The sequence below is a fragment of the Bombina bombina genome, chromosome 5, assembly GCF_027579735.1.
Source record: "Bombina bombina isolate aBomBom1 chromosome 5, aBomBom1.pri, whole genome shotgun sequence".
NCBI lineage: Eukaryota > Metazoa > Chordata > Amphibia > Anura > Bombinatoridae > Bombina > Bombina bombina.
The window spans coordinates 269,315,206-269,332,493 of NC_069503.1; the positions used below are offsets into that span (position 1 = coordinate 269,315,206).

General features: G+C 37.6%; 1 protein-coding gene across 1 annotated transcript in view; it reads left to right on the forward strand.

Annotated features, from left to right (window-relative positions):
• The window catches only part of STEAP1 (STEAP family member 1), a 69,183-nt gene that overhangs the window by 34,065 nt on the left and 17,830 nt on the right, over positions 1-17,288 (forward strand). The window contains 1 exon segment of the mRNA XM_053713988.1: positions 16,537-17,049. Coding sequence (XP_053569963.1) covers positions 16,537-17,049 — 513 coding nt within the window.

Genomic DNA, 17,288 nt, shown 5'->3' on the forward strand with positions numbered 1-17,288 from the left:
GGCTATATTTAACAATGACATGGGGGCTTGGTAAGCTTCATCTACCTATGATCGTCTGAAATATTATTTATACTAACCCCTCCAGTCTTGCCTAATAGCATTTACCACACCTCCACAAGTGCCCTCAACTGTTAGGTGGTCTTTGAAGACTTACAATATGGTTCCATGTAACATTACATAAAATAGTAATAACCAGCTGTTTCTACAAGTTGAATACATATTTCACCCTAGTTGAAGGTTATATCATCCCTGTTTTTATTATCCTCTAAGGACTAACAGCCTTCAATTGTATCCTAAGGGTCCAAGAGTGGCCCTATTTGTTTGTGTTTATTTTTATGTTTCCCCTCCATAACCCCCCAGTAAGTTGACTATACAATTAGAGAGGTCCAAGAGCGGCCGCTACAGAACATTAGGGAGGATCATTTATTTTTCATAATCTATTGTTTAAGGGGTGATTCTTATCATGTCATATTAGAAAATGAGGTCTTATTTAACTGGGTGCAATTGGATGTTTAGATAACACTGTTTCGATGAAGTAATACCGACATATGCTAGACAAGTATACTGCTTTATTGACCTGTGACCCACCAGCATTTCTTGTATATTTATGTCCACATTGGAACTGTCTAATGCACCCTGCCTGTTATACTTTTGTTGAATGCCTCAATAAAAATAATATTAAAAAAAAAAATGGCTATCCTAAAAAAAAAAACACCCCAAAAAGAAAAAAAACATTACATAACATAACAAACGAATTATCCGAAATAATAAATATTATTCCTATTCTAATACCCCATTTAAAAAAAAAAAAACACCCCAAAATAAAAGAACCCTAATCTATAATAAACTACCAATAGCCATTAAAAGGGCCTTTTGTAGGGCATTGCCCTAAAGAAATCAGCTCTTTTTCTAAAGAATAAAAACAACCCCCCCTAACATTACAAACCCCCAGCCCCCAAACCCACAAAATAAAAAAAAACAACTAAAAAAACCTAATCTACCAATCCAGGCGGATCCATCTTCATCCATCGCGGGACCGACATCTTCTTCATCCCTGCGGAGGCGGAGAGGTCGATGCGTGTAGGCAGAAGTCTAGGCGGAAGTCCATCGATCTGAAGTGGAGGTCCTCTTCATGCGATCGTCCGCCGCACACTGAGGATTCAAATGCAAGGTACTCCTTTTATACTGGGGGTACCATTGCATTCCTATTGGCTGAAAATTTTAAATCAGCCAATAGGAATTAGAGCTGCTAAAATCCTATTGGCTGTTCAAATCAACCAATAGGATTTAAGCAGCTGTCATTCCTAATGGCTGATTTGAATCCGCGCATCAACCACTCCGCCTCTGCAGAGATGAAGAAGATGCCTGTCCCGCGATGAATGAAGATGGATCCGCCTGGATGAAGATCGAGCCACTGGGATGAAGATCGTTCAAGCCGGACTTCAGCAACTGTGAGTACCTAAAGAGGGGTTAGGGTTTTTTAAGGTTTTTTTGTGTGGATTTTTTTTTAGGGCAATGGGTAGCTTAGGTTTTTTTTAGAGTTAGGTTTTTTATTTTGGGGGGTTGGTTGGGTGGTGGGTTTTACTATTGGGGGGTCTTTGTAATTTTTTTACAGAGAAAAGAGCTGATTTCTCTAGGGCAATGCCCTACAAAATGCCCTTTTAAGGGTTATTGGTAGTTTATTGCAGGCTAGGGTTTTTTATTTTTTGGGGGGGGGGGCTTTTTTATTTTGATAGGGCTATTAGATTAGGTTTGTTTGTTAATTGTTTTTATTTTGGTTAATTTCGTTTGTTATTTTTTGTAATTTAATATTTTTTTATTTTTTGTAATTTAGTATTTTTAATTTTATTTTATTGTAGATTTTTTAGTAGGGTTAGGTTTTTTTAATGTGTCATTTAATTAATTTAATTTGTAGTTATTTTAATTTTAGTATAATAGTAATGTTAGTTTAATTTAAAGTTTAAACTTAGTTTTTTTTTAAGTTCCCAGGTAAGTTTTTATTTATTTTAAGATAGGGATCGTGTAATTTTAATTTAAAGTTAGGGGTCTATTAGGTTTAGGGGTTAATAGTTTAATTTAGTTTTTGGTGATGTGGGGGCTGGCGGTTTAGGTGTTAATAGGTTTATTTAGTGGTAGTGATGTGGGAGGCCAAAGGTTTAGGGGTTAATAACTTTATTTAGTGGTGGGGATATCGGGAAGCGGCGGAATAGGGGTTAATATATTTATTATAGTGTGGGCAATGTTGGGGTGCGGGGGAATAGGGGTTAATAACTTTAGTATCGTGGCAATGATGTCGAGGAGCGGCGGAAAAGGGGTTAATAATTTTTTTGTTTTTTTTTAATAACACCAGTACCGTTAGTGACAATCACAACACGCTATTTGTAGATGTTGGGCCCAACAGTGACTTTTCTTGCATATGCCTATATGCAAATAGCTGTGCAATACTGTTAAATATTCCCTTAATAACCTCATAGGAAAAATAGAGTTTTTATGGAGGATCCAAAACCTTTGTTTGTGAGCGCAGAAAAGAGTAGAAAAAGCAGGGCAGGACTGGAGATAAAAAGCAGCCCTGGAAAAATATGAAGACCAGCCCTACTGTCCATCAATACGGTAGAATGCACATGCCCCATTTCTTGCAAATGGGGATTACTGGGACACTTCTTCCCCAATTTTGTTTTCAAAATTAAATTATATCACATTGCATTAATTAAAAATGTCAGATAGATGTTATATAGCAACCCTACAACCCAATTGCATCCATTAATCACCCCTTTAAATTGTAGCTTTCCAGCCCCAGCTGCTGCAGCCCACCGGGAAATCTCCTGGTATCCTGGTAGGCCAATCCAGCCCTGAGAAAAAGCACTATTGTGATTGTACCGAATCAAAAAGTAGCCTTTTAGGCCCGTAAAAAAGAGCAGAAAAAGCTACTTCCGGTAGATTGTGATTGAGGCCTTGGTTTTTAAATATAATGGGCTAAATTCCAAGTGGAGCAGTATTTAACCAGAGGACTACATTTATCCACCAGTCAGCAAGCAGCACTACCCAGGTGCTGAAGCAAAGATGGGCCGTCTTATAAGCTTACATTCCTGCTTTTTCAAATAAAGATACCAACATAACGAAGAAAAAATGATAATAGGAGTAAATTAGAAAGGTGCTTAAAATTACATGCTCTGACTGAATCATGAAAGAAAAAAATTGGGTTCAGTAATCAGTATCCCTTTAATGTTTTGGGGTTTAGCCTTTCTTCAGACAAAACCATTTAAAAAATAAATATATATATATATATATATATATATATATATATATATATACTGTATATATATATATATATATATATATATATATATATATATTATTAAAGGGTGTTGTCAGCAACTTCCAGTATTACCAATAAAAGGGCTAGTGACAATGATCTGAATTTGAATAGTTAACAGACCATTGGTGCAGGAGAAGAAGAAAAATTAAATTGAAACCTAAAAGAGTAAATCAGCATTTCCTATCCAGAACTAACTAATCCCTAAAAAGTATGTGGTTATATAGCCTGAGTGTTAAGAAACCCTCAACATAACAATATAGTGTAAAAACTTAACAATGCATAATACCTGAATACACTGCAAGAAGGGAGCATGAATTCATTAGAAGCATTTATTGGAGCAAAATAAAGGCAATATATATATATATATATATATATATATATATATATGACAATGAATTTGGCTATTCAACTCCTATCATAGTGCACTATGGATATAAAAAAGAGGGAATCATGATTCATAATCTTAAAAAAGAGCTCTCAAAACTCAAGAACATAAAAAAACTGAAAAAATAAACTGAAAGTTCCCGGATCCTGTTAAAGTCACAGGAGAAAGGCACTAAAATTCCCAACACTGAGATTGAGGAATTATATCCTGTGGTTGAATGTACAAGCAATAGATATACAGTGGATGGTCAGAGTGTGTCTGGGTTTGGAAATTGATCAGTGTCCGCTCTTGTTCTGGTAAAGACACTGATAGCTGTATTGAGGCGATTATACCTGTATGTTAGATGTCCCTTTTATTTAGGTGATCCCACAATTAGGCTATAACATTCATTGTTTTCATGTTGATACCACATCTGTGCTTTAAAATAATCCGCTGTAGCGGTTTATACTTACGGTTTTGAGGGAGTCCCACTATCGCGGGGCCACACCTCCTAGGTACACCTGTTGATCCCACACGAATGGTGTATTCCCCTAGGGTGTTTGTCTCCTCTCTGCTCCTTTCGATGATATGCCTTTAGATTTGTGGATACACCTCCAGACACCTCTGCAAAAAATCACTGTTCCTATAACTTGGTGCCTTAGTTGCTCAAACAATGCTACTGCCATCTACGCGCGTTTCACCCCAAAGGCTCTGGGGCTTCTTCCGGCTCCAATAAAAATCACATGATCCTGGGTATCTTGAGGTTTCTTTTAAAGGAATATTAACAGAGGAAAACTCCTCCCATTTTGAAGCCTTTAAAATGATAAGTTGTATGGGGCAAAATGGTAACATCAGAATTGCAGGGCTTTATCAAAGAGATGTGGAAGGTGGGGTGTACCTTTAGTGTTGGAGGAAGTTCCAAAGTAACCGTAACTGGGTTGTGTATCGATGTGATGGTATAAGGACCAATAAAGTCCGTCCCAATTTTTTACAGGGATAGTGCAATTTCAGATTCTTGGTAGACAACCAAACTCGTTGACCAACTGTATACTGGGGACTTCCTCTATGACGTAAGTTATAGTACCTGCTTTGAGAGGCTTGTGCCTCAAGAATATGAGCGCGTACAGAGGTAAAAATCCGAGAGATGTCGTTCACTGTATCGTTTACGTGAGGGCAAGGTGAATCAATCTTGGGTAAAAGATCATAGCGGGGATGTAGACCATAGTTGATGAAAAAAGGGCTGAAACCGGTGGATGAGTTCACATGCTTATTATGTGCGAATTCAGCCAAAGGTAGAAATGTCGCCCAGGTGTCTTGTTCTTGAGAGCAGTAGCATCTCAAATACTGTTCCACCGCTTGGTTTACTCGCTCAGTCTGCCCATTCGATTGCAGATGGAAGGAAGTTGTGAGGCATTTTTCCATATGTAGAGCTTTACAAAGGTTTCTCCAAAATCTGGATGTGAACTGCGTCCCGCGGTCACTAACTACAGATTTTGGTATTCCATGCAAACAAATGATTTCTCTTACAAAAAGGTCAGCGGTATGTTTGGACGTAGGAAGAGCAGAAGTAGGGATAAAATGGGCCATTTTAGAAAAAAGGTCCGTGACAACAAATATAGTATTGAAACCATTGGATCTGGGCAACTCTACAATGAAGTCCATCGAGACCTTATCCCAAGGTCTTTGGGGTGCTTGAAGTGGTTGTAAGAAACCAATAGGTCGTTGTTTTGAATGCTTTGAGGTGGCACAAATGGCACAATTGGATAAGAAAGTTTGTACAGATTTTCTGATTCCAGGCCACCAATACGAACGGAGGAGTTCAGTGGTTTTGGTTGTGCCCATGTGTCCTGCTAAAGGTGATTCATGAACATTTCTTAGCACCAATTGACGGAATGAAATTGGTACATACAATTTCTTTTCTTTGTAGTACAACCCATCTGTGTGCAAAGTAAGACCGTCTAACGGTCTGTTGATGTCGGAATTTTGAGCATCCTTCAGCTGAGGCAGCATGTCCGCTATCAATCTTAGAATACATTCTTGTGGGATTATAGTGGTCGGAGGATTTTCAGGAACGGTTTTTGAGTGTTGTCTGGAGAGGGTATCAGCCTTTCCATTCTTTTCTCCAGGCCTATAGGTTATGATGTAGTTCAACCTCGAGAAATAAAGGCTCCATCGAAGTTGTCTGGAGGAAAGAGTTTTATTGGTTTGAAGATATTGCAGGTTTTTGTGGTCCGTGAATATTTTGATGGGGTGAACAACACCCTCCAACAGATGCCGCCAATGATCAAATGAGCTTTTAATTGCCAGCAATTCTTTTTCCCTGACAGGGTAGTTTAATTCGGCAGGTTGGAGAATCCTGGAAAAATAAGAAACTGGATGTAATGGATCCTTGAATGATGGCTTTTGTGAGAGGATTGCGCCTATAGCGTATTCAGAAGCGTCGACTTCTAATACAAATTGATGATCCATATCTGGAAATCTTAGAATGGGTGCTGTTGAAAATTTTTGTTTTAGGAAGTTGAATGCGCTTTGAGCTTGAGGAGTCCAGTGAAACGTGATATGAACTTTTGTGAGTTCTGTAAGGGGTTTAGTAATAGCTGCAAACCCGGGGATAAACTTCCTATAAAAATTAGAGAAGCCTAGGAAGCATTGAATATCCTTCCTGGAAGTAGGGATTGGCCAGTCAAGTACAGCTTGCACTTTTTTATTATCCATAGAAATACCCTGTACTGCAATATGGTACCCAAGAAAAGTGATGTTTTGAGTTTCAAAGATACATTTTTCAAGCTTAGCGTATAAGCTATTCTTTCTTAGCCTGGTTAGAACTTCCTTGACATGAATTCTATGCTGATCAAGGTTTTGTGAATAAATTAAGATGTCATCTAAATAGACAACAATATACACATCCAATATGTCTCTGAAAACGTCGTGGATAAAACACTGAAATGTTGCTGGGGCATTACATAGCCCGAATGGCATTACAGTATACTCAAAAAGACCATATCTGGTCCTAAATGCTGTAAGCCATTCATCACCAGCTCTCATTCTGATAAGATTATAGGCGCCTCTAAGATCCAATTTGGTGAATATTGAGGCGCCACGCAATCTTTCTATCAGTTCAGGGATTAGTGGGAGAGGGTACCTATTTTTCCTTGTGCGTTTGTTTAATTCTCTGTAATCTATTATAGGTCTAAGAGAACCATCCTTATTGGTGACAAAAAACATGCCCGCACCCTTTCTTAAGGTTCTCGTCTATGTATGACTTCAGATGTTCCAATTCTGATGTTCCAATTCTGGTTTAGATAGGGGATAAAGGTGTCCGAATGGTATAGAGACACCTGGAAGCAGATCTATGGGGCAATCATAAGCCCTGTGGGGCGGCAAAGATTCTGCTTCTTTTTTGTCAACTGTCAGAATCAGATACAGAGAAACAAATCGAATTACTGTTTGTGGTATTGATGTTCTGGTGTTCTGGGAATGTGATGATGAAGCGTGACCAATCTATATGTGGCCATTTTATACCTAGGATAACTTCAAACATAGGAGATGAAATAACATCTAGAGTTATCTGTTCAGTATGATTAGTATCTGTGTGTAGCTGTAGGGGAATGGTTTGATGAGTGAGTGGACCACTAGGTAACAGATTACCATCAATGACCTTCACAGAGACCGGTATTTGCTTAGTGAAGAAAGGAATTTTATTAATTTTCACAAAATTCACGTCAATGAAGTTCCCACAGGAACCTGTGTCAATTATGGCTGTAGTCCTGATCCTGCAACGTTCCCACTGTAGAGAGATGGACAGTGTTAAATATGAAGTAGCTGCTGTTTTAGAGAAAAAGCTAGTCAGAGGTGCAGCACTCTTACCTAGTTTCTGTTTTGCCAATAGGGGGCATCCTTTTACCTCATGCTTTGGGGATGCACAGTATAAGCATAGGTTTAGTGTTTTCCTTCTAGACTTTTCTTGTGGAGATAAGTGACCATTAATAAAGCCTATTTCCATAGGTTGTGGAAGGTCCTTTCCAAGAGAGGGAGAAGGCATAGATACTCTTTTTGTGATACCCATTCTTTCAGATCGTCTCTCCCTAAGACGTCTGTCAATGGATATGGACACAGTATAGTGTTCCTCTAGGGTGTCTGGTATCCCAATCCATGAAAGCTCATCTTTAAGTTCTTCACTCAACCCTAAGCGGAATTGATTTCTAAGTGAAATCTCGTTCCACATAGAGTCTGTTGCATAAATTTTGAATTGAGTAATATATGTTTCAACAGCATTTTTATGTTGTTTCAAAGCTCGAAGGTTATTCTCAGCTGAGATTTGCTTATAGGGATCGTCATAGAGGGTGGACATTTCAGCGAAGAAAGCGTCCAATGATCCTAGGATTGAATCCTGCTTTTCAAAAAAGGTGTCTGCCCATGCCCTGGGCTCTCCCCTTAAATAGGATATAACAGTAAGAACTCTTGTTCTTTCAGATGCATATGTGTTTGGCTTTAGTTCAAATAACAACATGCAGGAATTTCTGAACTCTCGGAACTGAGAGCGATTGCCAGAAAACGTCTCTGGTGTGGAAACTGCAGGTTCAGGGAGGTGCTCATTTTGATTAGGTTTGGCAGCAAGGGTTTCTCTGATACAGGCTTTTAGGGCCTGATTCTCTACCTGTAACTCATGGAATGAGTTAGCTAGCATGTCTACCCTGTCTGACAGGCTTTTTATATGATCCGACATAGTATTAGGATCCATTTGAATAGTATATATTTTTAACAGGACTGATTATGCAATTCTTAGGAAGCAGCTAACACCAAGTCCTGGTATCTTTTGTGGCTGGTTAATTATGTAATATCTATTTAAAGCCCAGTTGTTGTTACAGGTATTAGTGTCAATTGTATATACCTGAGTAATTTATTTAACAAATTTTAGTTATGTGTCACAATAGTAACTTTAAGTGAGGAGTTCCCAAGTTACAACTGTGACTTAATATTAGCCGTTCACAGAACCACTGAGATCAATGGGGGATGATATCAGCCAGCAATATAAAGGCTTTTAGCACTTATCGCTTATAACATACCTACCTCAAGTCCCAGTAAGGTAACCGTAGCTCTGGTCAGAGTGTTAGAAAATCCGTCGAGCGGAGAAGCTTTGCAGCTGCTGATGTAAAGAGAAGCGTTCCGGAGCTTACCAGGCTAATCTGCAGGGAGAGAGACACTGCTTGAGGGAATCGGCCGTAGCTGATGACGTAATCGGCTGCTCAGAGACTCCGGTTGCCAGTGGGAGGATAGTGATACGGCTGCAGTTTGTTAGTATAGGTCTCCCCTTATACTTAACCACCTTGAGAGAAAATGTTAGCGGATGCGAAGTAGAGGCAGGCGGTAGGAGAATTAGATCTCAAAATATCAAGGTTGTAGTGTAAACCACTAAGGGCTGACAGGTATAAAGATCCAGTGGAGACTTCAATTAACCAGCAAGGAACTGCTGAAAGGAAGTGCCTTTTAAGGTAGGAGGTGATCTCCTTAAAGGTACAGCATGAACCATAACAGAAGTGAGCTCAATCCTTACATGCACTCCCTAAATATCAACAATTTCAATTTAAAATTTACTTACACAAGTAGTAAAATAGAAATTAGTTTCTTAGATTTGACCATAAGGAACGACAACCAGTGTATTGTAACAGCCACCCACAGAAAACAAGCAGCAGGTAATACTCTGCTGAGAGCAGATAGCCAATCACCCTGTCCATCTTCTTCAAAATATACCTCAAGGTCAATACCTCAGACATAGGCGCAACTGCTCAAAACTTGAAACCTTTAAAACAGAGGTGATGGACCTTAAAAAGAGATTTAAGGAATGAGGCTACCCACAAAACTGCCTGAAAAGAGTATATAATAAAGCAAGATATCTGGATAGACAGGAAATTTTGTATAAATCCCAAGATAAACCAAAAGAAGAATCAGTAAGATTTATAAGTACTTATAATGATTCTTGGGCAAAAATAAGAACAATCTTTTTGAGACATTGGCAAGTTTTAACTTTAGATTGCTCCATAGCTAAATGTGTGGGTAAAGCTCCACAAATGACAGCCAGAGAAGCCCCAAACCTTAAGGACAAGCTAGTTAAAAGCCACTTCTCATCCAACAAAGGTAGCGATTGGCTATCTCAATATAAAAGCAAAGATGGCAACTTCAAATGTTCCAAATGTTCAGTTTGCACATGACAATTGGCAATAAATTAATTGATAAATTTGGAAAACAATGGTACATTCAGGGACACATAAATTGTCAAAGGGAAGGAGTAGTATATCTAGTTTACTGTAGCTGCCCTTGTTACTATGTAGGTAAAACCTACAGAGAGCTAAAGGAAAGAATTAAAGAACACAAAAAACATATAAAAAATAAAATAATTGACACTAGCAGTGTAGCAAGAATTTTTTTCCATAAACAGTAACAAGCATGAACTTAAATTTAGGGGTTTACAAAAAGTAGACATCAAAGAAAGAGGAGGTAACCTTGATAAACAACTATTACAAAATGAATGTAAATGGATTTATAACTTGAAAACACTTGCGCCCTTAGGGATGAATGAAGAGATAAATTATGCATGCTTTTTGGGTGAATGATTTATCCTGCGAGTACAAAAATAATTAAATGAATCTTTTTTGAAATAATATAATATACCCTTAATAATAAGAGAGGATATAATTTCATATCGAAGTCCCCCTCCAAAAATCATAAAATTAAAAGGAATCCTGATGGGGGGGGCAGAGCCAACCGCTGAACGGAATGGCACAAGCATCTGGAGCTCTATATATGGTAGCATAATTATTGCTTTATTATGCACCAGAGTTGACTTTGCTAACTAACAACCATAAGGGTTTTAATATAACTGACGGTCAGATTGAGACAGGAGTAGAGGATTCTAGCAGAAATACGAGCCAGAAAGCGAGGCTCAGCACAGTGAGCTCTGACGCATCGAAAAATGCAACCGGCAAAAGACTTAAGTTGTTCTTTTATTGCACGTGTCAGTGAGGCGATTGACGTTTGGGAACGGCACATCTCACAGCTAATAGATCATTTCTTCAGCAGCCTCCAACTACAGTTGAGTGAAGATTGTTCAAAACTGTTTGATCAAGCAGAGGATTGTTTGGCGGGTAAAGACGCACTCACCGGAGATCCCTGTGTTCCACATGGCTCTGGCGGGCCCATGCGAAGTTGTGCTGAGGAAGATTGTTGGTCAATATCGGCGAGAACAGCTAATGGTGCTCAAGAGATGGAACGTCTTATGCTTAAGACCCTACTTTTGCCTGATATACACGCACAGGCTGAGAATCGATATGGTGGTTTGAGAGTGCTGGGTAAGATGACGGATATTACTCTGAACAGTGGGGAATTTGTGCTGAGTCTGGATTGTACTGCTGATCTGAGTTCAAAGATGGCAAGAAAGATACCTGTCTCTATTGTTTCTACAAGCAGTCTGTATTCTCTAGCAAGTAAAAACTCTGAACCTTTCTACCGCTTCATTGAACTCTCTACAGCAGACTGTTTCAAGGATACTTACGGAAGCTACAGTGGGAGAGAGCCACCATTTTCGCCCTGCGACTTGAGAAATATGAAGTCTCATGTGACGCTTCTTACAGATCTTTATTATAGTATTTGCAGGGTTGGGATCGGTTAGATAAGACATGAGACGTATTGTACATAGAAGACCACATAAGACATGATTTGCAGATATGTCAGGACTTGATTGCACCTATATAAACCTGGAAGTCTCTTGATGTGACTGTATTTCGGTCTTGTTATATGACGGCTAGTTAGCCTGATTCACCTGCTTACATAATCCTGCAATTAGTTTCTGAAACATGTTGCTTTTAAGTGTGCAAATATATAAATATCTGTGCATTTCTACTTATTACAGTCCACATTATTGTACAAAATACGCTACGAGCTTCGATATTTTATTAGCAGATATAGATGCAATTTCCCTTATTAGTCTATATCTCATATATAGTTTTTATTAAGCTATATAGATTTATGTTGTCTGTGATATCTATCTAAATATAGGATTTATGAACCTCACAGCTATTCTTTTTTATTTTTTGTGTGTTTTACTAAGCTATATGGATTTATATTGTCTGAGATATCTATCTATATATATATGATTTATGTACCTCACAGCTATTCATCTTTATTTTTTATGTATTATAAATGTATGCTATACGTTTAACGTAGGAGGAACATGTAATGTTTGAACACTTTCAGAGCTAGGGTCTGCTGAGGAGGTTCTATGGGTCATTAATGTGTCGAACTGTCGGCGGCCGAGACAGGGAGATACAGAGAGACAGTATATATTGGTGTATGTAAAGAAATAGTGAGGTTCTATACAATACAACAAAGGTTTCTCCTTATATAATTATACTGTAGCCACTTTTACTCCTAGCTTTAGTATAGCCCAACTATAGTATACACTTATTACTAGATGTTACAGATATATATACTACTGTTTGATATGCAGAGGTAGTTAGGTGCTCACACATATATTTTGTAGGCTAATTCCCATTTTTTCATCATGCATTGAGATTTCCAGTTATCACTAGCTTTAATGAAGGCGATAGACTTGAGCTCTATGTTTGTGGTCCATCTACAGGTTCCATGTGTATATGTATAGTGTGATTTACCAACATACACCTACTCTATAATTTAGCTTCTACACTAGAGCTGTAAATATAGGTTGGATTGATAGTCCAGCTTTACAATACTTACATTATGAGGTTCGTATTTTCCTTTCATATATTAGTTTATTTAAATACCATATACAACAAGATACCGAATGTGAGATAGTTACATTGGCTATGTTAGACTTATCATAAGGCTTGTGTGGATTTTTTGCAATATGCTTATGTATTTGTTGCAAAAAGCTAACAGATTACACTAGTACCTAGCTCACAGTTTTAATAATAGCTGGGATTAGCTTGTTTTTTCACAACAGAAGGTTAAAGGACTATATCTATACTGCAGTAGATAAATACCAAGCTATATATTTCCGCCGCCATGTGTTCAGAGTTATTAAAGCTCTGGCTCCGTCCCCCCTAGGGACTCGTTTACTGAGTAAACAAAGTAACGTAGATTCCCTAGAACTTTTCCCTATTATTTCTTACATATCTGTTGCAATATAGCGGCCATGGATATCCCCCATCCTTAACTACTCTCTATGACATAACCGAATTAGATAGTACTATTCCTAAGTTTTCTATATCTCCCATATTTTTATTCTTGTCTACGAGTAACTACCTATTGGTTTGGGAAATAATATGTCATTGTTATAAAAGAGGTCAGCATTCAAATACACAGGACCTGTTTATATATTTCCAACCACATGAGTTTATCTTTGAAAATGTCTTCCTCCTCTGTATGTTAGATGTGAATTATAGGCTTTGTTTAATACTCATATCATTGTCTAGACGTATGCCTATGTCCATTATTGTCCTGCTTGTTTATGTTTAAAGTTGTATGACCTCAATAAAAAATAAAATATATAAAAAAAAAAAAAAAAAAAAAAGGAATCCTGATAATGACTATTCAGATATCTGTCACGTGATAAAGATCAAAATAAATACCTACAAAGTTTTTGTTAAAACAATCGCCTAGATTACGAGTCTTGCGTTAGGGTTAAAAAGCAGCGTTGAGAGGTCCCAACGCTGCTTTTTAATGCCCGCTGGTATTACGAGTTTTGCAGGTACAGGTGTACCGCTCACTTTTTCGGCCAGACACGAAAATACTGCATATCCACTTACGTCAATTGCGTATCCTATATTTTCAATGGGATTTTCCTAACGCCGGTATTACGAGTCTTCCAAAAAGTGGGCGGTACACCCTCTCCTGTCAAGACTGGTACCGCATTTGAAAGTCAGTAGTTAAGAGTTTTATGGGCTAACGCCGTAGTATAAAACTCTTAACTAAAGTGCTAAAAAGTACACTAACACCCATAAACTACCTATTAACCCCTAAACCGAGCCCCTCCCCAGATCGCAAACACTAAAATAAAAATTTTAACCCCTAATCTGCCAAACTGGACATCGCCGCCACTATAATAAATATATTAACCCCTAAACTGCCACACTCCCGCCTTGCAAACACTAGTTACATTTTATTAATCCCTAATCTGCCCTCCCTAACATCGCCGACACCTACCTACATTTATTAACCCCTAATCTGCCGCCCCAACGTCGCCGCCACTATATTAAATGTATTAACCCCTAAACCTAAGTCTAACTCTAACCCTAACACCCCCTAACTTAAATATAATTTAAATAAAATTACTATTATTAACTAAATTATTCCTATTTAAAACTAAATACTTACCTATAACATAAACCCTAAGATAGCTACAATATAACTAATAGTTACATTGTAGCTATCTCAGGCTTTATTTTTATTTTACAGGCAACTTTGTATTTATTTTAACTAGGTACAATAGTTATTAACTATTTAATAACTACCTAGTTAAAATAAAGACACATTTGCCTGTAAAATAAAACATAACCTAAGTTACCATTACACCTAACACTACACTATAATTAAATTAATTCCCTAAACTAACTACAATTAACTATTGTACCCAATGTTTACATGTTCTTTGCTTTTTTTGCAAGTTATAGGGCCATAAATACAAGTAGCACTTTGCTATTTTCAAACCACTTTTTTTCAAAATTAACGCTAGTTACATTGGGACACTGATATCTTTCAGGAATTCCGGAATATCCATTGACATGTATATATTTTTTTTTAGAAGACATTCCAACGTAATGATCTAGGCCCATTTTAGTATATTTCATGTCACCATTTCACCGTGAAATGTGATCAAATACAAAAATTTGTTCACTTTTTCACAAATTTTTTCACAAACTTACGGTTTCTCATTGAAATTATTTACAAACAGCTTGTGCAATTATGGCATGAATGGTTGTAAATGCTTCTCTGGGATCCCCTTTGTTAAGAAATAGCAGATATATATGGCTTTGGCGTTGCTTTTTGGTAATTAGAAGGCCGCTAAATGCCACTGCGCAGCATGTAGGGAGCTTTTTGGAGTAATTTTAGCTTAAGTGTAGTGTAGTAAACAACCCAAAGTATTGATCTAGGCTAGGGCTGGGCAATATGGGCAAAAAAAAAAATCGCAATTTAAAAAAAAAAAAAAAAAAAAACATGATTGCGATTTAATCGAGATTTTCTTATAAATGACTATAACACCTTCATTTTGCATTCTAAAGTTTATTTAATACTGCATAATCTTACTGTACATGTTTCTCAATTTCCAATACACTCTTGGAGCATAAAAATACAAACCACAAAATAGTTAAATAAAATTTGCTGCCTGTGATGTGATTAAATAGTAACCACTAGCCAGTTATTAGGTCTTATGACACACAACATTGTCATGTTTTCTTGGACAGTCATTCTAACTGTGGACAGTGGTATGATTAACATATGAAGCAGTGTAAGCCACATACACACGCACAATTATATATATATATATATATATATTATACACAGACTAGGGGGAAATATAAGTAAGTGACTTTCCCTCCTCTTCAGTCTTCTGCATGGTTCCATAATGATTACATACGCTAAGTTTCAGACTGCGGATGTCCCTAGGGGGAAATATAAGTAAGTGGCTTTCTCTCCTCTTTATTCCTGCATGGACTCTGCTTTTAGATTTCTAGATTGATCGGCTGCTTATGAGAACATATCGATATCGAGGCATCACTGCAATAACCGAAAAGCGGCTGGAAGCGATCAGGATCACTTCCACCGCTTTCAGAGACTGAGGACGTGCAGGGTACGCCCTCGGTCGTTAAGGGTATTTTTTTGGAGGACATACCCTGCACGTCCTCGGTCATTAAGGGGTTAAAAGCTTAATTTTAGCTTTAGTGTAGAGATTACCCTCCCACCTGACAATTCCCACCCCCTGATCCATACCTGATCCCCTGTAAAATCAAAATTAGTGATGATAAGTGATGATTCCCTGCTCAGCTAAACAGCTCTGACAAGTCACAGCACTGCTCATTTCTTTCAATGAGGTGGCATTTCCACATTTTAGCCAATTGCCATGCGGGCCAATTAACATTATGATGTAGGCATGCACAGCTATTGGAATCGTCACCTTATTGAAAAAATGAGCAGTGCCGTGAGCTACTAGGCTTAGAAGTGTAGTCACAGAGAAATAAAGGCACCTTTTAATTTGTTTGTTTTTAAGGTGGCCTTTATTTTTAGTGATGGTAAATCCTAGCATTTTTTTAAATGCTAGGATTTACCATCACTTTATACTCACTTTATTTAGTTAGAGCATGTAATTTTAAACAATTTTCTCTTTTATTTCTGCTATCATTGTCTTGGTATAGTTTGTTGAAAAGCATATGTAGGTAGTCTCAGGAGCTAGCTGCTTATTGGTGGTTGCACATGTATGCCTCTTGACATTGGCTCACCAGATATGTTTAGGTAGTTTCCTGTAGTGCATGCATTTTCGCTTCTTCAACAAAGGATAATTAAAGAATGAAGAACATTTAATAATAGAAATATATTAAACGCTGCTTAAAAATGCATGCTGTTTTTGATTAATTAAAGTAAAATGTTGGGTTCATGTCCCTTTAACCTCCTTGCTGGGTGTTAAACATATAGAACATTTTATATTTGCACTATTGTTTCCATATAACACATAAGAGCATTTTCTTTTCGCACTATTATGTCCTAAACTTCTGAATGATGTCAGATGCAATTTCATTAAATGCATGGTATTTAACAAACGAAGAGAAGCAACAGAATCAAACATTTTATTTAAATGTTAACATTTTCTTTGATCTTATTTTTTCAGAATCTGGATCTACAACTTGTTAGTGACTATCAGGAACCTGATAATATTGACCAAGCATCATACTTTGACGTATTAGAATGGACATATACCAGCGCCTCTCATAGTAAACTTCATCTCTTTCCAAAATGGTGTTTGCCTCTAAAAGTAGCTACTGGGGTTTCACTGTTTGTTTTTGTTTACACTTTCATCAGAGAAGTTCTACATCCCTTCTTGGTGCATAACAAAAATGAATTTTATAGGATTCCAATTTTGGTGGTAAACAAAGTTTTACCAGTGGTTTCCATCACCTTGTTGACATTGGTTTATGTGCCTGGCTTGTTAGCCGCAGGTCTACAGCTTTATAGAGGGACAAAGTACCAGCGATTTCCACAGTGGCTCAATATATGGTTGCTTAGAAGAAAGCAGTTTGGACTCATGAGTTTTTTCTTTGGTTGTTTGCATGCACTCTACAGCCTGGCTTACCCAATGAGGAGGTCGTACAGATACAAACTTTTGAACTGGGCATACCAGCAGGTAAATTTATAGCAATAAATTATAGTTAATAAGTAATGTATATGTTATGGGTAAAGTAAGATATTGGGGTAATCCTACGATTAACCCGGATAAAATGAACATTACCCATGTGGCTGTATGTAAAGCCTGATGTACTGTTATTCCCCCATTTACACAATTTTTTGCCTACGCCTGGGGAGTTGAAGGGGGGCGCCCCGCCAATCCTCTAGCATCCACCCCAAGTGAACCCTAGGGAATGA